The sequence below is a fragment of the Ursus maritimus genome, unplaced genomic scaffold (assembly GCF_017311325.1).
Source record: "Ursus maritimus isolate PB19 unplaced genomic scaffold, ASM1731132v1 scaffold_17, whole genome shotgun sequence".
Classification (NCBI taxonomy): Eukaryota; Metazoa; Chordata; class Mammalia; order Carnivora; family Ursidae; genus Ursus; species Ursus maritimus.
This window is the reverse complement of record NW_024424119.1, coordinates 27,986,534-28,008,123: the sequence shown is the minus strand read 5'-3', so window position 1 is coordinate 28,008,123 and position 21,590 is coordinate 27,986,534. Positions and strand designations below refer to the sequence as shown.

The window sequence follows — 21,590 nt, the reverse complement described above, 5'->3', positions numbered from 1 at the left end:
CTGGGTGGCTCGATTGGTTAAGCGTTGGACTCTTGATCTCAACTCAGGTCTCGATCTCAGGGTCATGAATTCAAGCCCCGCACTGGGCTCCACACTAGTCCTAGAGCCTACTTTAAAAAAAAAATGTTTGAAACACTTTCAGTAAAAATGTTTATATGAAGAAAAATATTAAGTAAATAATAATATAGAAAACATTATTACAAGAATCTGGCAAAAGTCACAAAAAGGGAATGTAAACAATTGGAAAGTTTGGGAAATACTCATTAAACGCAGGAAGGAAAGAGATTGACTCGTAGGCAGGAGAATTCAGAATACCAGACAAGTGAGGGGAAAACAGTAGAACTCTTACAGGATCCAGATTCCAGTTCTAACTGCCACTAAGCCTGTGTGACACTGGCCTCCCTCTGGATCTCCACTTCCTTACCTAGAAAATAACTCTAATGCCTTGCTCAGCTTTATTATTTAGTGGTTCTGTTTCACTTATTATTAGATTATGAACAGTCATAACAGCAGCCAGCCCATTTAGGTCGGCTGTGAGCTGGATGGTCTCCATAATTCATCATTTTAAATTTCCATAATACTCGTGAGAGGTAGGTGTTATGATGCCCATTCCACATACAAGGGGATCGAGGCCGGGAGATTTTATATCACTTTCCTAGGTTGCACACAACCTGATGGGAATGACCTTCGACCAGACACTGGAGCCCGTGTTTGTTGCTTGTAACCTTGCTCTGTCGCAATACTTAATTTCTATTCACCCTTCAAAACTAAGCTCAAGAGCATCTGTTCAGAGAAGTCCCTCTCTCTCCATCTTAGCTAGTGTCCCTCATCCGTGTTCTCTTACTGTTCCATGTATGCTGTTTTGTTTTGATTTGATTTGCCTTTGTATCCCCAACACCCTGCGTTGTTTTGGGCAGAATGGAGAGCCAAAGAGGGGAAGCATGAGGGAGAGGGAACGGGGAAGCCAGGAGAGGGAGGGGATTGGAAAAGAAAATATATGGCTATCTTATTTTATTAAATATGAAAGAAGTAGAATTGAGAAGTAAGAGAACAAGGCGATTAAGCGTATGGTCTTCTAGATCCAAACCACACAGCTGTGCCACTTACTAGGTAGGTGATTGACAGCACAGAGTCAATGCCTGTGCTTCGATTTCTTTGCCTATAAAACAAGGCTCTCAATACTTACACTTACCTTAAAGGATGTTGTAGAGACTTAATGAATTATATATAAAGTGCTTAGAACAATGCCTAGGATATGTTAAGCAGGTGCTCAATAAACATTGGTTATTATTATTGTGAAATGAATAAAAGGGGAAAACCCCCACTGTTACAAGGTGAAAAAAATCCCATGACACCACTACTTATATATAAAACCTCTTCACTTCCCCAGTTCTACTTGTTGACCAATGCAGATTCATTCCATGGCAGTTACAAGTAAGAATTATAGCCATGGTGTGCACAATGTAATATCCTTATCTTTGTGCATCTATGGCAATAGAATTGGTACACCACATCTACTTTCAGAACATTTGGAAATATCAATATTAAAATTACCACACTGTGTTATATTCTAATTCAGATTTACTTACTACTCTTGCCCTCAATCAGACTGAGTTTCTTGGGGAAAAGGACTCTTGCTTGATTCTTCTCTATGTCACCAATTCTCAGTGAAGACGCTGGCAGTGAATGTTCATGACATGTTCGCTAAATGAATATTGTAGAAAAGATACGTTTATGTGAACAATAAAATTAAAAATATTATGTGATATTTACCATACAAGCAGCTCAAATTAAGTGTGATTATAGCTTGGAAGGGAGAGAGCACTTCTAGGTAGGAAGAGACAGTAGCACAGAATGGTCAAATCTGAACTTTAGAGACAGACAGCCTTGGTTTTGAGCCCTAACTCTGGCACTAATGAGCTTATATGATCTTGGGATATAACCTAATCTCTTTAAACCAGTAATGTCCTTATCAGTGAAATAGGGATAATATTAGCTGGACAGACTAAATGAGATAATGTATGTAAAATTTCAGGTACCTATTATGTGTTTGTAAAGTGGGTAACATATCATCGTCATCATCGTCATCATCGTCATCATCCTCAAAGGCTTTGTGATGGAGGCACTCACTATTTGGATGGGCAGACACAAGGAAAGAGCACTGAACAGCCAGGAGGTGTGAATAAAGGTACTGTGGGTGTTAGAAAGAGCCAAAGGCAAACAGGGAGGACAAATGGCACTGTTTAATTAGAATATTGGGTATTTTCAGGAAAGTAATGGGAGGGAAGACTGGGAAGTTGGCTTTCAAGGCCAGGCTGAGAAATTTAGTCTTTATCCTGCAAGTATTACTGAGACTTTACAGTATTCTACACAGGGTAGTGACCAGTTCAGAGTAAGCCATAAGGGGAATGTTCTGGCTATTTGTGCAGGACAGTCTGGGCATGGTGAGGGGAAAATGGAAACAGATAAACCACCCAGGAAGCTTTTCCAGTACTTCCAATGAGAAGTTGAGGTTCCTCTCTGGGATGGTGGCATGAGGAAGGATAAGAGGGAATGAATATGTGGGACACTGGGAAGAAGAAACTCAAAGAACTGTGTCCAAGTGGATGTGAGAAGCAGTGAGGAGGCAGAGGCCAGGACAATTGTGAAGGTTTATGACTAGATGACCAGGAGCATGGTACCACTGTTCTAACAGAAAGAAACCAAGAGGAGAGTGGCCTTAGGGGGCAGATAGATTTGCTTTTTGCTATGCTAAGTTGGAGGTGCAGTGGGTTATTCTGTAATGAATGATGTCCAAGACACACTTGAAAATATGAGCTTAGAACTTTGATATTTATTTAGAAGATATCTGCACAGAGCTAATAGCTAAGGTATACAGTTGGATCAACCATCTAAGAAGGGTGGGAGTATACAGAGAAAAGATCAGGGAGTGATCCTTGGGAAATACGTCCCACATCCCAAGAGCAGAGCAGGCTTCAAGGAGGGTGGAAGTGCTGGGAGGGGTCACGAGCGAGTCTCTCTCTGAGAGAGAGAACTGAGGAGGGGCCACTGGACTTGGCCATGAGGAAATTGCTGACGAGGCATGAGAGAACAATATGTGGAAAGAAAAACTAGACTGCAGGTGTGAAGGAAGGAGAAGGGGTGTGAGGGGAAAGGAGGTCAACTGAGTATGGTAGGAGTTCAAGGAGTTGGGGAAAGAAAGGAAAGAGATGTGATGGCGGCTCAAGGTGGGAGCAAAACTGTTCTTCCCCAGATAAATGACCGGTCGCTCGAGGTTCATCCAGAGATGCTTATTTGTCTATTCATTAAGAAGTAGAAAGAAACATTGGTGGAGGAGGCCAGAAGAGGACCTTTGCCACAAACTAGATGGAAAGGCAGGTTGCTGCTGTTCTAAAGCCATAGATCGTGTTATCACTAGGAATCCAGCAGCATCTGCTTTAGCAGAGACAGAACTCATTTATCACGCATCCACAGACCATGAAAGAGGGAAACCAGAAACTCTCCCTGTCCACTTAGGAAAACAAAGTTTGATCCACTCTTTGAAAATAATTCAAAAGTGTTGGGGAAAGTATTTTAGCAAGGAAGGAGCACTAAGAAAAGTAAGTGCACGATATCTTCCCTTTCTTGACTTGTGTGTCCAGATGCACTCTAGGAAAATGCCTCAGTGCATCACTAGAACACTCCAAGAATTCTATGAACACCGCCCAAGTTTATGACCCTCCTATCTGCACGGTGGTTTTCATTCTACAAGAAGCTCTCACGATTGCTTTCATCCTCACAGAATCCCTGTCAGGTTTTACTTTTCCTATTTTACAAGTGAAGAAGTTGAGGATTAGAAAGAACTAAGCAATTTCCCCCCAAATTACACAGCTGGGAAATGGTACAGCTACATACCCTTTGCTCTTTTTCATGCACACTCTCAAATATCACTCACGTGGTCCTCAAGTATGGTGCTCTAGGTATGGCATGACCAGCCACAGTGTAGCAGGACCAGGACCCCCGCCCCCCCCCCCGTGTGGGGGCTCTATCATTGTCAGTATAGCCTAAAACTGTATTAGCTTTGGAGCACTTGTATCAGATCATGTTTTTGACGGGGTAGTATCCCGTGCTCCCTTCTCACCCCCCTCATAAGAGCCCTAGGGCAGAAGTTCTTCCCTCCCACACCTGCCTGGTTCAATCAGCCCTCTGAAACACATGAACAAGGCCTCGATATTTAAGCTTGCTCCAGACGGGTCAGGAAGTAGAAAAGCCATTCTCTCCCTCAATAACTGGTTTGGTCTTGTAGGAAGAACACCAGACTGGAAGGGTGAAGGCCCAGGTTCCAGATTTACTCTAGCTCTGTGACCTGAAATCACTCGATACTTAGCACCAGTGTCTTGATCTGAAAAATGACGATAGTTATTTTATGTCCGCTGCAAGGATCCCGTGAAACTCTTGTGAAAGTAAGGAGGGCCCTGTGCTGGGTGTAATTTTCTGCTGTCGTCGGCTTGAAATTTTTTTTTTGAAGATTTTATTTTTTATTTTTTGAGAGAGAGAGAGACAGAGAGAGCACGAGCAGGGGGAGGGGCAGAAGAACAAGCAGACTCCCCGCTGAGTGTGGAGCCTGACATGGGGCTTGATCCCAGGACCCTGAGATCATGACCTGAGCTGAAGTCAGATGCTTAACTGACTGAGCCACCCAAGTGCCCCTCGACTTGAAATTCTTAATTTTTATAGGAGGAGCTGTGTGTCTTTACTGCGCACTGGGCCGTGCAAATCACCTCTCTGGGCTCCAGTCTATAATTAATTGAACTGTTAGGAAATAGACAACCTCCAATCCTTCTTCTACTCTCCCTATTAGCAAAATTTGGCACAATTGATCACTCCCTCCTCCTTGAAGCATCTTTTCCACGTGCCTTCTGGGGCACTATACTTTTCCACTTTTCCTCTGTGTCACTGGATGCTCCTTTGCTGTTTCCTCCCTAATCTGTTAGCATGTCCCCAACCAAACTCCTCCTCATCTCCCGCATCCTGCTCTTCCCAGCCTTCCTCGTGTACTAATGGTAACTCCATCCTTCCAGCTGCTCAGAGCAAAACCCTTGTCTTCGTCTATGACTATCTCTTACTCCATATCCAATTTGGAAGCTACTCCAGAATCTGACCACTTTTTCACCACTCCCATCACAGTTCAAGGCTTAATCACAGCTCACGTGGATTATTGCAAGACCCTTCTAGCTGGTCTCCCTGCTTCCGCCTCCTCCCCTGTCACTGAGAGTCTATTCACACAGAGTCAGAATAATCCCTTATATAGGTCAGATCATATCAGTCTTCTCTTCAAAACCATCCAGTGACTATCCATTCAATCAGAGTAGAAATCCCTACAAGGAACAACAAACTTACCCTTCTGAACCTATTTCCTACCACCACAGTTCATTTGCTGGTGTCCGTTTGCCTGGAATGCCCTCCCAGCTATCAGCCTGGCCCCTCACTTCCTTCAGCTCTGCTCACCTGTCACGCTATCCATCAAGATTTCCCTGACCACCCTATTTAAATAGCAACCAGCATCAGCCTCCCCCCTCATGCCTTAGCCTATTCCTTAGCAGTTCCCTGCTCAATTTTCTCCAAAACATCATCACCGTCTGATATATTACATTTTTTAAAAATTTGCTAAGTATTTATCTCTCCCCATTAGACTGGAGGCTCTGTACGGGCAGGGGCTTTTGTCTTTTCGCTGCCACGTCTCTAGTACCTAGGACGGTGCCAGTGAATGGCAGTAGGCAGAGTTCTGGAACAGACGATGGGATTACTATTATTAAGTCACAGCCACGTCAGGTCCTCTGAGTGCAAAAGTGCCTTCATAGGCTGCATGCCCTGCATACAGGAGTGTGGGCATTTGTGGGGGGGCTCCTGCAGCAGCCTCTCACTAGATTATACTGTGGGAATGGAAAGGTGAGTCGGGAGAGTAACTACCCACTAAGAGTCTGACACTGAGAGACAGGTCTCACATTGAGTATATGCAAATAACTCTAGAACAAGGCAGCATTTGTTAAAAAATATCCAGCCTTTAATGGCTAACACCTCACATTCTGGTAGTTACTCCAGAGTTTTCTACAGGGAGAAGGGACAATGAACTATGGCTTTTGAACTTACTGTGTGGCTACTTCTGTCCCAGGCAAGTTCCTGTTCTGGCCTACTTATCACATCAAAGACACCTTGCCCGACTTCCAATCTAGTTTGCTCCCAAGTCCCTCCACTGGCCCCCCCCCACCCAATATCGGCCCTACTACTGTTAACTCGAGACCCGCCCTCTCATAGTCCCTCCACCCTCTGCTTCTAGATATAGGGAACAGGAGGCAGGAGTGGAATCAACTTAGGAAGGCCGCAACAGGCTAACGAATCTATTATTTACTGACAATAAAGATGTGTGTATCTATCTTGAGCGTACGGTGCCCAGAATTCAGGGATTACATCTGTCAGTCTTTGCGTCCTGACAGTCTTGGTCAACATTTGGCACAGTACGTGGCATTCCCTAAGGTTTGCCGAATCACTCAACTGAATGTAATAAGCCCAGAGAAAGGACCATTCTAATTAAGAAGTACCCCTGCATCTTCTGTAAGGTTCCCCAGAGATATTTTATAGGGTTATTTTCTTGAGCTATCATAAGAAACAACCAGTAAGAATTAAAGCATCTCAAATAAAGGGACCAATATTTAAAATGCCAGTTTAAATAATAAATACTACTACTTTAAAATTTTGGAAGTTACTTTAATTTGTATTTGATTTCTTTAAATCCTGTATTTGAAAATTCAGAAATTATCAAGAGGCAAATTGCAAATTACACCTTCCATTCCTTCCAGGACTCCTCTGAAGAGAGAGTCTCTGAGGTTATGAGTTTTTAGAACTTTTCTTATGGGAAAGACTGCAGAACAGAGAAACTTAAAGCTAAAGCATTAGGATCTGGTGACTGAAAACCACATAAAATCTGGGTGTTGGGTATATGGGTGTTTGTTATCTCATTCTCAATATTTTCCAGTGTGTTGAAAAACTTGCTTCTTTCATATGTTCATACAACACATACATTTTCATACCCAGGCAAGATGAAGCCTTAAAAGATAACCTGTCTTATAATCAGTAAGAGCTGCTGTCAGCAACAAGTAAGAAAATTTGGGGCAGGTAAATAATTCCTCTCCCTGGCTCTCAGGTTATCTATATATAAAATGGGGGGAGGGAACTAGATGGTTTTGGGGGCCCTTCTACTTCTAATGCCTTAAGAGTCTAGAGAAGTAGGGGGTACTTACTCACATTTTAAAGGCTTTCTCTTTATAAAGGATTCTTTTCTGAGTTTCTTTAGTGCATTTAAAACTATGACTTGGGGGGCGCCTGGAATGCTCAGTCGGTTAAGCATCTGCCTTCAGCTCAGGTCAGGATCTCGGGGTCCTGGGATCAGCCCTGTGACTGGCTCCCTGTTCAGCAGGGAGCCTGCTTCTCCCTCTCCTCCTGCCATTCCCCCTGCTTGTGCTCTCTCCCTCTCTCTCAACTAAATAAATAAATAAAGTCTTTAAAAACTATGACTTGGTTTACCGAAATCTGGTTACTATATTTTTATTATTAATAAAAGCAGCTAATACTTGTTTAGCAAGTTCAATATGCCAGGCACGTATAAAATGTTTTATACAGATTGTTTGATTTAATCTTCCCAATAGCGACGCGAGATAGATACTGATACTGTCCCCATGTGTAAATAGGTCATTGGCCCTGAGGCTATCTAACTTGCCTAAGGAACACTAGAATTCAAACTCTCTTCAACCCAATCTATGACTCTAGAACACTGTTAACCCTGCATTTCTCAGACGGGCTGCTCATATCAATGTGTATTCAGTGGTCCTTCCCTACTTGAATAGCCATGGTCCTCTGTGCCCCCTTGCTTTCTCAAATGGGGTGACGACTGGGGATGGGGTAATTCCTTTGGTTTCAACTTAATTTCTGTGGCATAACATGGTCATATTTTCATTAAATTCTTTTTGACCTTCCCTCGATAAGTAACAGTGCATTTCACTAGTTATCTTGAGTCACTTGCAAATGATCAGATAAGCAGAAAAGCGTTCAGATTTGCTTTGAATTCCTAATTTGGTTCTTTGGGTCTATCATCTAAATTTCACAGCATCTACAGCAAGACTTTACATTATTTTGCAACAGATTAAGGTAAAAAGAATGCCATATGCAGGAAAATTATGTAAGATCAATCTCACATCTTTATAATGTTCACATTCATTATTTTCACTTTTTCACAAGAACTGTGTGAGTTGTTCGTTAGAAGTAGAAGGGCCCCCAAAACCATCTAGTTCCCTCCCCTCATTCTATGTATAGGTAACCTGAGAGCCAGGGAGAGGAATGATTTACCTGCCCCAAATTTTCTTACTTGTTGCTGACAGCAGCTCTTACTGATTTTAAGACAGGTTATCTTTTCAGGCTTGATTTTGCTTGGGTATGAAAATGTATGTGTTGTATGAACGTGGGAATTATTTACCCACCTTGCAAATGAGGAAAGATTCACAGAAAGGGGAGGTGACTTATTCTAGGACACGGACTGGTTAGGCATTAGACCTCAGGTTCTTTCTACACTATGTCACTTCCATATGGAAAAAGGGCCATCAGATCCGGCACTTTTTGGCAGACAGAAATAAATGACTGTTGTATCAGACGCTGTGCCATGCCAGGCTGTGGCCATGGGGCTCCCTGTATAACTAGCAAATATGCTACAGGATGAGGATAGCAGGACCAACCATGCCCCCTACTCATACCTGTGCAGTGTGATAAAGAAAGTAGAGGTGGCCAACAGCTGTGGTCCAACCAGATAAAACTTTTAGGCGGGAAGTTAAGTGACAAGTAAACTTGTGTGTCTGTGGGTCTGTGTGTGTTTAACTGTTAGGTGCTTTTGATATTTTTAAAAAGGTTGCTTGTGGAAGTCAGACCATATAGCAGGAAGGTATTACAGCAAGATGGATTTGGGAAAGGACCAGTCTCGCTTGAAACTCCATCAGACACCTAATCTTCATCAAGAAGAGAACCATGTTCCAGGTAATGGAAGAGATCTTAAGAGGTCTCTAGTGGCCACTCAGATGTCTTAGTGACTGTTGGGAAGAACTGGGGCTGTGGCTATTTTCCTAATTTTTATGGATCTGGCCCCCCAAAAAGGATATAATTCAGTATGTTCATACAACCTTAGATGGGAAGGATTGGGGTTGTATACCTTCTGAGGTGACTTGTAGCGCGTTGATTCTAATGAGCCAGAGAAACACAAGGAGATAACAAGTAAATTATAATAATATATTCCAGTGAAAGATAATGAAAATACCCAGTACTAGATGGTTGTGGTAAAACAAGTACACTCCTATACTTTTATGGTAGTGTAAATTTGGTATGATTTTTGGAAAGAGATCTGGTCTACCTAGTGCTGGACCTATAATAGCGCTTATTCTTTTGACTCATTAATCTTAGTCTCGAGTCTGTCCTAAAGTGGCATTTCTTAAAACGTTTTGCAGAACCCTAGGCCTTGAGACAGTTTTTAAAACTTTTTTGTGCCATGGATCACTGTGGCATTCTCATGAACCTATAGACCCCCTTTTAAAATAAATATTTTAAATACATGAAGTTGATAGGATTTCAAAGGAAACGATTATACGATACGATTATCAAAATGAAAAATTGTGATCCAGTACTATTTATGCTCATCTATAGATGCATTAAGTAACAAGATTGTATTAAGGTGGGTCTAAAACCATTGTAACAAATCAAACATACCATCTCGAATAAATTGTATTTTAAGGTATCTGCAACAACTGTATTGTAATATGAAAAAAATCTGATCTCTTTTGGTGACAGACACTGCATAAAAATTGCTGTGGTTTGTCACTTACATTCATCATTGAAGGAAATTTAATTAGACATCGGTAAAAATAAAGGCATAATATTCCCGCATCTAAGTTCACCATCAGAACTTCTGCCATAGGGGCGCCTGAGTGGCTCAGTCGTTAAGCGTCTGCCTTCGGCTCAGGGCGTGATCCTGGAGTTCTGGGATCGAGCCCCATGTCGGGCTCTCCCGCTGGGAGCCTGCTGCTTCCTCTCCCACTCCCCCTGCTTGTGTTCTCTCTCTCACTGGCTGTCTCTCTCTGTCAAATAAATAAATAAAATCTTTAAAAAAAAAAAAAAAAGAACTTCTGCCATAGAACAAAAGGTGCTGTGGTCCAAGGGGCATGCTCTGTCTCTCGGGGATCTCAGTGCAAGTCTGTAATCACTTTACAGGCTCCAAGAAGACCCATTCACTTTTCACAAACTTGGATGCAAACAGAACCTTTTTTTGATAACTTTCCAAAGAACTTGGAAAAACAGCATCCTAAGGAAAAAATTCAAAAGGAAAAAAGCTATATGCATGAACATTCTTATTGTAATTTGATCTACAATGGCAAAAAAAAAAAAAACCCATAAAATGGGCAACAACCAATACAAGTGGAATGACTGGGCAAACAGGAATACATTAACTTGATTAAACTTATAATTATGAGGACTATCTCATAGAAAATATATCTGACATAATGTTAGGTTAATAATGATAAAATTATTGTATGCTATCATTACACATTTGTGTAATTTAGGGACTAGATGGGTATGAGAAATAAAATGAAAACAGGTTATAATGCTAAGGATGGCAGAACATGGCTGATTTTTTTTTATGTTCCTACGATATGTAAAATTATTCTGAAGAAATTAATGAGTTGGTAGCACACTTATGTACTGACCCTTTCATTTAAAAATATTTACTGAATGTTTGCTCCTAGGCATTCTTTGGAGGTACATGGATAAATAAGATACGGTCCTTGTCCCCCCAAAACTAGGAGCAAAACAGACATGTAGCGTAGGGGTTCTACCACTTTGCCATAGGACTCTTGCTGATACATGCCACAATTTATCACTACATCCTCTAACTTCCACTTTGATCCTACAGAAGTCATTGGAACTTGGAATTTGCGAAACAGAGAGCAACTCAGAAAAAGGAAAGCTGAAGCACAGGAGAAGCAAAATTCGCAATGGCATTTTGGGTATAGTATCGTTGCAAGGGAAAAAGAACTGATATTTGTCAAGTATATGCTATGGGTCAAGTAGCACTGAGTGCTTTTATACACTATATTTATCTTTCCAGCAATCCCATAAATTGGGAGCTGTTATCCCTATTTTACAAAAAACAAACAAACAAAAAAGGAACCCAAGTCCTCAAAGGTTAAATCTCTTGCCTGAAATCACATAGCTAGTAAAGGGTTGGGAACTATTCCTGTTCTTTTAAAATCAAAGCCCCAGGCAGTTAAATTATATTGTAGAGAGACCTGGTGTTCTACTACTCCTGTAATATAAACATAGAAGCATCTTGTTGGGAGGAGGAGATACCTTCGTGGAGAACTTCAAGCTAGCTTCCCAAGGTTTCAATTAGTAAAATCCTAATTGAATGAGTGCGTTAACTCTCCATGGAGTAAACCATGCAAATAAGTGATGAAAGAGTTTAGGAGTTCTTCAATCCCCAAGCAAAGTCAACTGTATGTAATCTCAGGGAGGGAGTATATAAGACCACGCTTATAAATGAGGCAGCTTCTAGGTGCATCCATTTAGAATAGGACTCTGAAAACAGAGGTTCTTGGAGATGCTTGGAGATAGAAATAGGGAGCCCAAGGAGCCAAAGTGCAACACCCATCTAAGCCAGAGTATCTCAACCTGGGCACTACTGATGCTGTGGGCAGGATAATTCTTTGTGTGTGGAGGCTGCTCGGAGCACTGCAGATGTTTAGCAGATCTCTGGCACCTAGAAACTAATAGTGCTTCCCCACCCACCTTGTGACAACCAAAAATGTTTCCAGACGTTGTCAAATGTCTCCTGGCATGGGAAGGGTTGGGGGGGGGGTGCGAAGGGGCAAAATTGCCCCCAGTTGAGAACCACTGATCTAAACACTCTTATATTATTATTATTAGATTAGCAGTTAGATTTGCATTTCTTCATTGCTGCAAAAATGTTTCTTTTGATGGCAAAGATAAAATATGTATACTTATTTCTAGGCATCATTTTAAAAAAAAGTACAATATAGATGTTTTAGCACTTTTCCGGAGAAAGGGCACCTATCCCCCTGTGGACTGAGTTATCGGCTATTCTGCTACAGCACCAATCAGCTCACATATGATTGGTAAATAGGAGAATGATGTCAGTATAATGTAGAAGTTGTGTTGGTTCAAGATTTTTCCTAGTCAAAAGGGAATACAATTAAAACCTTCAATCGGAAAGGGAAAAGCCTTCAGCTTGGCTGCTGCATAAGCGGGGTCCTTTTTGGCCTGCATCCAGGGCTCCTTCCCCAGAGGACAGGACTAGCCCTGCACAGCTCTCCACATGTAGGTTGCACTTCCTCCTGTGCCCAGGCCAATGGCAGCCCTGCTGGCTCGGAGCACCACCAGCACTTGCATGATCTCAGCAGCTGAAAGCCTGCGTTTACACTGTTGTTTTTGTGTATTTTTGCTATCCTCCAGGCAGCCTCCAGCCAGAGTGAGCTGCCTGTCTGGACTATTCAAGTTATCTCCTGGGTACCCATTATTGTTTTTGTTAGTGTTAAAAAGTTGCACAGGGGGCGCCTCCATGTCTCAGTCGGTTAAGTGCCCAACTCTTGATCTGGCTCAGGTCTTGATCTCAGGGTCGAGTGTTCAAGCCCTGCATTGGGCCTACTTAATAAAAACAAACACACAAAAAAGTTGCACAGGACTTGAGTCGTTTGCCTAATTCTAATTTTCTCCACAAGCACTGTACTTTTAGTGTATGATTTTGCAGAAAGGTTTTCCAGGAATTAGTTATATTATATTATAGCAGAAACTTTTATACTCGAGTCCTGTGGCGGGTGACTCTGTTGAAGAATATCCTATTAGCCCCCCTAATTCCATACTCGCCAAGCAACCTTCTGATCATTCCTTAGCTTCTCAAATACTTGCTACAGAGAAAGAATATAGTCGTCTATTAGTCCAAGCATCCTCTGCTGTGTGACTTTCCTTTTCTCACTGTTCACTTAAAAATTGGTCTTTAGGTTTATATATCGGTCTCTCTGAGCTGGTTGGTGAGTTCTATCCCTGATAAATGGAGCTAGTCTCAGTGTGCTGATAGAACTGGGTTTCTGGGCTTGCTGGGTTGGGGTGGGGGGGCAAGGCTGAAAAAGTCACTGAAGTAGATGACACCTTGGTGAGCCTCTTGGCAGCTGGCTGGCCATGCTCTTGTGACACCTCTCTATGCTCCTGAGGGCTGTTCTTACCACAACATACCACACAGTTGTTCCAGGGAGAAGCAGCAGAGTGTAATGGTTAAAAGCCCTGGCTGTTAAAGCCAGAATGACTAGATTTGAAGCGTGGCTCCCCCACTTCTAGCCATTTGACCTTGGACAAGAAAGTGCCTCGGTTTTGTCATCTGCAAAATGGAGATAATAATAGTATCTGCCTCATAGTGGATGATGTGAAGATTATATGAGATAACAGAATAAGTAAATTACTCAAAACAGTGCCTGACACATAGGAAGCACTGTGTTTCCTGTACGAATATGAGTGTTAATTTATATTTGAATAATTCATTCATCCAAGTTATTATATGCATTTCTTTTTGGCAAAGACTTATTTATTTATTTTTAGGTGTGTATGAGTGGGAGGAGGGGGCAAGGGGAAGCAGACTCCCTGCTGAGCAGGGAGCTCGACATGGGGCTCAATCTCAGGACCCTGAGATCATGACCTGAGCCAAAACTAAGCATCGGATCCTTAACCAACTGAGCTACCCAGGCGCCTTTATTATATGCAATTCTTACAACAGCCACATGAGGTTGGACAGATACCATTTACTCCATTTTACCTATGAAGAAACCAAGGCAGAGAGAGTTTATGTGACTTGCCCATGATCACATAGCTGATCAGTGACAGGGTCTGGATTAAATTTTAGGCCACATAGATATATTTGCATCTTTTGAAAAACTACCGGGAAGAACATGGAACATAACTCAGATTCCCTCAGATAGAGATCTACCTAACAAATTATTTAGGATTTAATATCTAGGATGAAATAAGTGTTTCCTGAAAAAGTCACATACACCATCTTCTAAAAATCTGACAATAAGGACTTTATAAATTGTCTTGTGTCCTTTGTCATTACTTGGAATTAAACTCTAAAATACTGAGGTGTCATCCCATCATTTTTACACAACATTTTCTTCTATATTATTTTTAATGCTTATTTTTGACTGTCTTATTACATATATAACTTTTGTTTTAAAGATTTTATTTATTTGACAGAGAGAGATACAGTGAGAGAGGGAACACAAGCAGGTGGAGTGGGAGAGGGAGAAGCAGGCTTCCTGCCGAGCAGGGAGACCGATGCAGGGGCTCAATCCCAGGACCCTGGGATCATGACCTGAGCCAAAGGCAGATGCTTAACGACTGAGCCACCCAGGCGCCCCCATATATAACTTTTTAAATGTTGATTTCGAACCGGTTTTGGTGAGGTAACCTTTAAAAAAATTTAACTATGGAAATCTTCAAACACAAACAAAGGTAGAATAGGGTACCCATTTAAGTGTGCAAGGAATTATGAGCACTGCAGAGATATAAAAGCACTGGTTTTAGCTACTTTGCTAAAAGAAATACGAATATTTACTATAAGAATATTTCCCCAGAAATAATGGGAGTATGAGGCAACCTATGTTCCTCACCTAAAAGCATGACCCTCATCATAAACCCTGAGCAAGGAGAGCATTTCAGCCTGTGATCTCTACGAGAAGGCTCCACAGAGCAGGTAGCATGGAACAGAATTTCAATAGGTTTAGAAAAACGATGAGATATTTATTTATAGCACCTTTTCCTGCCCAACCCCCCAGCCCGTCTGCATTAGCCATCTGTGTCTGGTTATAGTGGCAGTACCTAACAATTTGTCATTGGCTGCGATTTCCACGCATATCCTTTTATCTTTTAGATCCTTCACTTAGCTATTAATTTGGAGTAGGTATAATATGGCCACTCATGCCTTTCCACCAGGCTTCTTTACTTCCAGAAATGTTTTGGCAGCTTTTGACCCAGCTAACGGTACATCTCATTTGACATGTAGCACGGCTATTTAGCATTCTGTACACAAGACACTGAATTAGATGTGCAATTAGATATATATCTTCTGTCTGTAGGCTGCACAGACAAGGAGCTGTGCCTGGATTGCAGATCTAGAAATGCAATTGTATCCGTTTGCCCAGGGCATAGTGGGACTAACTTACACGTACTAAACCTAAAGAGACTACTTTATAAACCAGCATGCCAATCTATTCATTATAACATCAGTTATACGTTTTCCATAACCAATCCTTAACTATATGCTCTCAAACACAGACACGCACCCTACACTCATCAAGAAGATTCTGTGTGAGCCAGGTGTCAGAGACAAAAAGTCCCTGAGGGACATTTCCTCTCCTGACTACTGAGAACATCTAGCACTCTCCTTCATTACAAACAAGGGGGTTGAGGCCTAGACAGATTAAGCGATTTGTTCATGGTCATGCAACACGGCAGGCAGCGGGAGACCTGGAGCTGTTATCGCTAAGCATTTCTTCCAATCCTGTAGCCCCGTTGCTGACATTAATTCCATCTTTCACAGAGAGAAAAAATGCAAGCGGCCAAGGACAGGAAAAGGAAATAAAAGAGGCAGAAAGAGACAACAAGATAGAGAACTGAAGGAGGAACCTCAGTCACAATTTGAAAAGGACACGACGGAGAAAGCGTTGGCACCTATGGAGAAAGAAACTGAACCACCTAGGAGTATAACCGAAGTGCTGTCTCTAGTAGCCTCTCCCAAAAAAGTTGTGCCTGAGAAACGATTTTCTTCAGTGGATCAAGAAAGCATTAAATATCCCAAAAATTCTTCTGAGTTACAAGAAACAGTGGTACAAAACCACCCTTCTGAAACATGCCAAGATATGGCTGAACTTGAAGTCCTCTCTCCTAAAATATGCCAAGAAACAGCTGTATTTCAAGGCCATCCTTCTAAAATGTGTCCTGATACAGCTGAACCTGAAGTCCTCTCACCTACAATGTGCCAAGAAACCGCTGTACTTCAAAACCATCCTTCCAAAATGTGCCCTGATACAGCTGAACCTGAAGCCCTCTCTCCCACAATGTGCCAAGAAACAACTGTAGACAAAGTCCTTCCTTCTAAAACATCTGAAGACATAGCTGGCCTGGAAGGATGCTCTCCTGAAGCATTCCCCAAACCAGATATGCCTAAAGGGTATGCTCTTCAAACATACCAAAAAAAAGCTGAACCTGAGGAATACAATTCTGAACCAGATCAAGGAATGGGTGAGATTGAAAGCTTCTTTCTTAAAACACAAGAAATAGCTGTGCCTAAAGAACTTTCTAAAAAAACACACCAAGAAACAGTTGAACCTGAACACTTCTCTCATGAAACCTATAAAGAAATTGCTGTGCCTAATGCATCCTCTCATAACACAATCCAAGAAATGCCTGCTCCTGAGGAATATCCACCTGAAATATATCAAGAAACACCTGGGCCTGAGGACTGTGCACCTGAAATATATCCAGAAACACCTGGGCCTGAAGACTATTCACCTGAAATATACCAAGAAACACCTGGGCCTGAAGACTATTCACCTGAAATATACCAAGAAACACCTGGGCCTGAAGATCTTTCTACTAAAGCGTATAAAAATAAGGATCTGCCTAAAGAATGCTTTCCAGAACCATACCAAGAAACAGGTGGGCCCCACAGCCAGGATCCTAAATCCCACCAGGAGGATGCTAAGGATGTTTACACTTTTCCTCGAGGTAGGGTGTTTTATTGGTATAAGTCAGTGACACTGCCACTTCATGGGGTTCCCCATTTATAATTAGCTCAGCAACATAGGTACATCTCCCTCAGAGTGGTGATTTATAGCCTTCTTTGACAATCGTAGGATATCTCCCATTATCGCAAGGGATACCATTAATGTTACTAGCTAGTTTCAAGTAAAAAATGTTTTTCATCCAACCAATGTCTGCCTGGCACATTTAAGAAGAATTAAAAGAAAACAATTGAAAATATAAGCGTGTATAGTAGGTATTTGACATACTATCCATTCTGGGAAGCTTTAGTCAGTGAAATGAAATGAATCCAATATAAGATGAATTATGTACAAAATATTTCAAAGAACAATCAAATTTAAATTAACAAGAAAGCTTCAGGAATACAGTTTTTCTTGAGAATTAAAACTTCCCAGCAAACTAAAAGCAAGTAAATTCAGGGTACAAGGTACCGAGGGAGTTATAAAGGTACAGAATATGATCCTGCTACTGGGGAACTCAGTTTTGTAGGATTTATCAGGTTTGCCAAAACCCTTTTCTATTTCAATGTCTGTTCCTGAAAAGCTTTCTCCTAAGCATAACACTTCTAAAATAATGTGACCTTTCTTCAGTTTGACTTGGCTCAGGGACATACGTGAGAACCCCTGTGTTCTTTGCAATACCGTAGACAGTGTAAGCAATGGGCTGAATCTACCAGACCAGAGTTCTCCCCAGGCAATTTTTTTTCTAAAGAAACCCCTCTGGTAGCTTATTCTCTTTCCTAAAAGATGAGTGCAACAAAAGCATGGGGTTAGTTGGGTGCCCACAGGTACAGGTTTTGAAGAAATACCTTGAAAAAGTTAGAGTAAAAAGCAGATGGGTGAAGCACGGGCCTGTGCCGACAGGAGTCCCTGTTAGAGAAGCAGGTCTCTTCCACACCGGGCTCCATTCTAGGAGGTTCATTCTTGCCAAGGTTAATATGGGCAATTAATTCACTCTTTTCTTGTTTCGGGGTTTTGTCTGGCCAAACGAATGGAAATACGTACTCTCTTTTTACTGATTAGAAAATGTTCATAAAAATGAATTATGAATGTTCATGAGGATAAATGAGAGCAATATGTAAGTGAAGATAGAGTAAGCCCACTCTAATACCATCACCTATCTCTAATCCTTATCCTCAAGGTGTTTTCCTTTGTTTTAACAAATGAGATAGCATATATCCTATTCTGTAACCTGCATTTTTTCACATACAATAGATATCATGGCCATCTTAACGACATCTTTTGTAACAGTTGTATGGTAGTGTGCTATATGTACAATAATTTATTCAACCAGTCTCTGAAATGATGAACATTCAGGTTACTGCTGAGTTTTACTATTATAACACTGTTCAATGAACATCATTGGAAGTAACATTTATTTGGTACTTTCTGTGTGCCCGAAACTGTTAAACCTTTTGTGTGAATTATTTTATTTAATGTTAAAACCCTAACAGAAAAACCATATTATCCCCATTTCATAGATAAGGAAACTGAGGCACTGGAAGCTTAAGTCTGTCCAATTATATTCTTTAGATAAATCCCTAGAAATTGAAATGCTGGGCCAAAGGGTACCCACATTTAATGCTTGGATACCTTCTGTCAGACTAGCTTCCCAAAACGTTGTAGCAATCCACACAAATCAAGAGTTTATGTAAGTGCCTTTTGCTTAGGCCCTTGCAAATACTGCATGATTACACTTTAAAAACTTTTCCCGGGCACCTGGGTGGCTCAGTTGGTTAAATGCCTGAGTCTTGATTTTGGCTCAGGTCATGATGTCAGGGTCCTGGGATCAAGCCCCAAGTCAGGCTCCGTGCTCAGCAGGGAGCCTGCTTAAGGATTCTCTCTCCCCCTCTCCCTCTGCCACTTCCCTTGCTCTTACCCCTTCCTTCTTTCTCTAAAATAAATAAATAAATCTTAAAAAAAATTTAAAAAAACCTTTTCCTATGTGTTAGGTTTAAAAAAACAAACCCAAACAACCTAATTTTTTTAATTCCCACTTTTTTAATGACTACTGCTACTAGGCATTAGTATTATTATGAATTTGAATTTCATGACTGTTATAAATTTGATGTTTTTCTTTTGAGAATTGCCTGTTCGAATTCCTGTTCCATTTTAAATTTGATCTTTTCAGATTGATTTAAAAAATCCCTGTATAATAGTTATTAAGAATTTACCTACATATAAGTTATAAAAATTTTCCCTGTTGTTACTTTTGGTTTAACTTTATTTATAGTGGTTTTTGTCATTTACATGATAAGATTTTAATTTTTAATTTTTAGTTATTCAAACCTGTCATGATTTTAATATTTAGTTATTCAAACCAGCCATTCTTTTCCTTTATGGTTTCTGGTCTGTGTTCTGCCTAGACAGGCCTTTCTAATCCTAAGATTATAAAAAACATTTTGTTGTTTCTACAACACTTATGGTATTTTAATATTTAAATCTTTAATTCATCTGAAATTTGCTTTTGTGCAAGGTGTGAGGTAGAGTTTTTTCCCTCTAGATAAATACTGTTTCAATACCATTTATTGAACCTATTTTCATATTTTATTCTACAGAAATGAGAGAAAAACCCAAAGCAGAAGAACCAGAGATACCAGCAATTCCAAATGTTCCTCAAGAAATTCATCCAGAAAATGATGTCTTTAGTTATGTTTTGTTTTAACGACGCTCAACCATCAATAGTTGTCCGACGAAATACACATCTTAATATATTATGTGTGTGATTTTCTCAAAACATTGTACATCTATACAACAGTCATTAATATTTTAAAGTGGGTTTTTTTTTCACGTATAGACTATATCTGAGAGAACGAAAGTGTTTTTTCAGGCTCTATTACATAGATGATATCCTGCTTGTGTGTGTGTGTGTGTGTGTGTATATATATGTATGTGTATATTGGGGTGAGGATAGTGGTGGGGAGAGACAGAAATGGGAAAGGGATGGCTGAATAACTGATTTTTCCCCCCTAAGAACAAACCTTTCTTTGGTTAATTATTTTTTTAAATTTATTTTTTTTCTTGGTTAATTCTTAAAAGTATTGTCTAAACACTTAAAATCTGGGAGAGTAATAGTTTTCTTGTAAACTTTGTTCAATTATCAATGTAACAATAGCATCAACATTTTATTCAGACTTTGGTAGGCTTTTTAAGGTAATTTTAACAATTATTCTGGGACTCCTTCAAAGATATTTTGAGGTGATGAGTGATGAATGCAGTTTACTTGAGTGTTTGAATTCTTCCTTTTTAAATATTGTATTTGTGCCAAATGTACATTAAATTCTTATTACATGTTTCACCGTGTGGACAGCATCATGGTAAGCACTGTGAGGGTTAGAAGACCTATGGCACATAGTCCTTACCCACTAGGGGTTTAATTTAGGCTTATGGAGGGAATAAAACAGAATACAAATCATAGTAAATGCTAGTGCCATTTGAAGGGTAGATACAATAGAGGAAACACGCCCCTTTTTTTTTTTTTTTTTGCTGGAGTGACCTGAAAATATATATCTTCGAGGAGCCCTGAAAGATGGAAAAGATTTGTATTGTAGGTGAAGATTATGGCATTATTGTATGTGACACAGAGAAGGGTGAATTCAAGACATAGTCAAGAGAGCTACATGCAAATTACAGTTAATGCACAGTCCATGTGGAATAGCAGGCTACTAGGCTAAAGAGCTCATTAGAGTGGACAGAATTTTGCATACCTGAGAAGTATGCGTTAGGTAATGTGGAACTAAGTCAGACTTCGGAACAATGCAGTTTTAGTATTGTAATAATATCTTTCTGGTGAAATTGGTCAGGGTTAGCTGAAAATGTTAAGACACTGGGGGCAGGAATAGGAACTATTCTGGGTGGGAAGATGTCTGAAAATCCCCCCTGGTATTTAGGGGGGAGTTGTTTGCAGTTTTCCATCTGTTGTTACAGAAGACTCAAAGTGAAGGAGATTTTTGCAAGTAAAGGTTTAGTTCAGCAAGGACACAATTGTACAAGCTCTCCATATAGGTACAGAGGCACTGTGTTAGGTACTTGGCCAGACAGCAAAGAAAAGACAGAATCCAAGTCTCACAAGCATTCACAGTGTAGAAAGAGGTTCTCAACCCTCAGGATCCATTAGAACCACCGGGGAAGATTTCAAAATTACAGCTGCCCAGACACCTCCCCAGGGATTCTGATTTACCTGTCTAGGATGACATCCAGGCATAGATATGTTAATTGTTTTTTGTTTGTTTGTTTTAAATAATATTTTTGAGAAATAATTTTAGAAATTATAGAAAAGTTATAATGATAGTACAGAAGTTTCTGTATACCTCTCGCCCAGTTTATCCCAATGTTAACAAGTTCTGTAAACATGGTCCATTTATCAAAACTTAAGAAATTAAGACAGTGACATTACCATTACTTGGATTTCATTAGTTTTCTACTAATGCCCTTTTTCTGCTTTTAGGATTCAATCTAGGATACAACATCGCATGTAGGGTATTCGAAAAGCTCCCCCAGGTGATCCTAATGTGCAGCTACAATTGAGGGTCACTGGTATAGTGGGAGGTTACAATGCTGTTTCCCTCCTGTTTGCACACACTCCCCCACAAACATTACATTTTTTTTTCCTCCAGGGATATAGTCATTATACAAGGATTACTCATACCCCATTATATTACTCCAGGGACATATTGAGGGCAGCATAACCATATA

The 21,590-nt window shown here is 40.6% G+C and overlaps 1 protein-coding gene and 1 long non-coding RNA gene across 4 annotated transcripts in view; one reads left to right on the top strand and one right to left on the bottom strand.

Annotated features, from left to right (window-relative positions):
• The window catches only part of LOC103678502, a 35,249-nt gene that overhangs the window by 10,985 nt on the left and 2,674 nt on the right, over window positions 1-21,590 (bottom strand). The window lies entirely within an intron of this gene.
• On the top strand, window positions 8,797-20,190 carry HEMGN (hemogen). Of its 2 annotated transcripts, none has more exons than XM_040631647.1 (4): window positions 8,797-9,057; window positions 10,982-11,075; window positions 15,674-16,791; window positions 19,454-20,190. In XM_040631647.1, the coding sequence occupies exons 1-4, from the start codon at window positions 8,979-8,981 to the stop codon at window positions 19,558-19,560; spliced, it is 1,398 nt and encodes a 465-aa protein (XP_040487581.1). In that variant the 5' UTR covers window positions 8,797-8,978; the 3' UTR covers window positions 19,561-20,190. The 2 variants fall into 2 exon arrangements, with proteins under 2 accessions (XP_040487581.1, XP_040487580.1); XM_040631646.1 differs by having other exon boundaries at window positions 15,674-16,860.

Coding starts and splice junctions, on each gene's coding strand:
- HEMGN (XM_040631646.1), top strand. CDS start 8,979: ATGGATTTGGGAAAGGACCAGTCTCGCTTGAAACTCCATCAGACACCT. Junction 9,058..10,981: donor AGAAGAGAACCATGTTCCAG/GTAATGGAAGAG, acceptor TTGATCCTACAG/AAGTCATTGGAACTTGGAAT. Junction 16,861..19,453: donor TGTTTACACTTTTCCTCGAG/GTAGGGTGTTTT, acceptor TTTATTCTACAG/AAATGAGAGAAAAACCCAAA.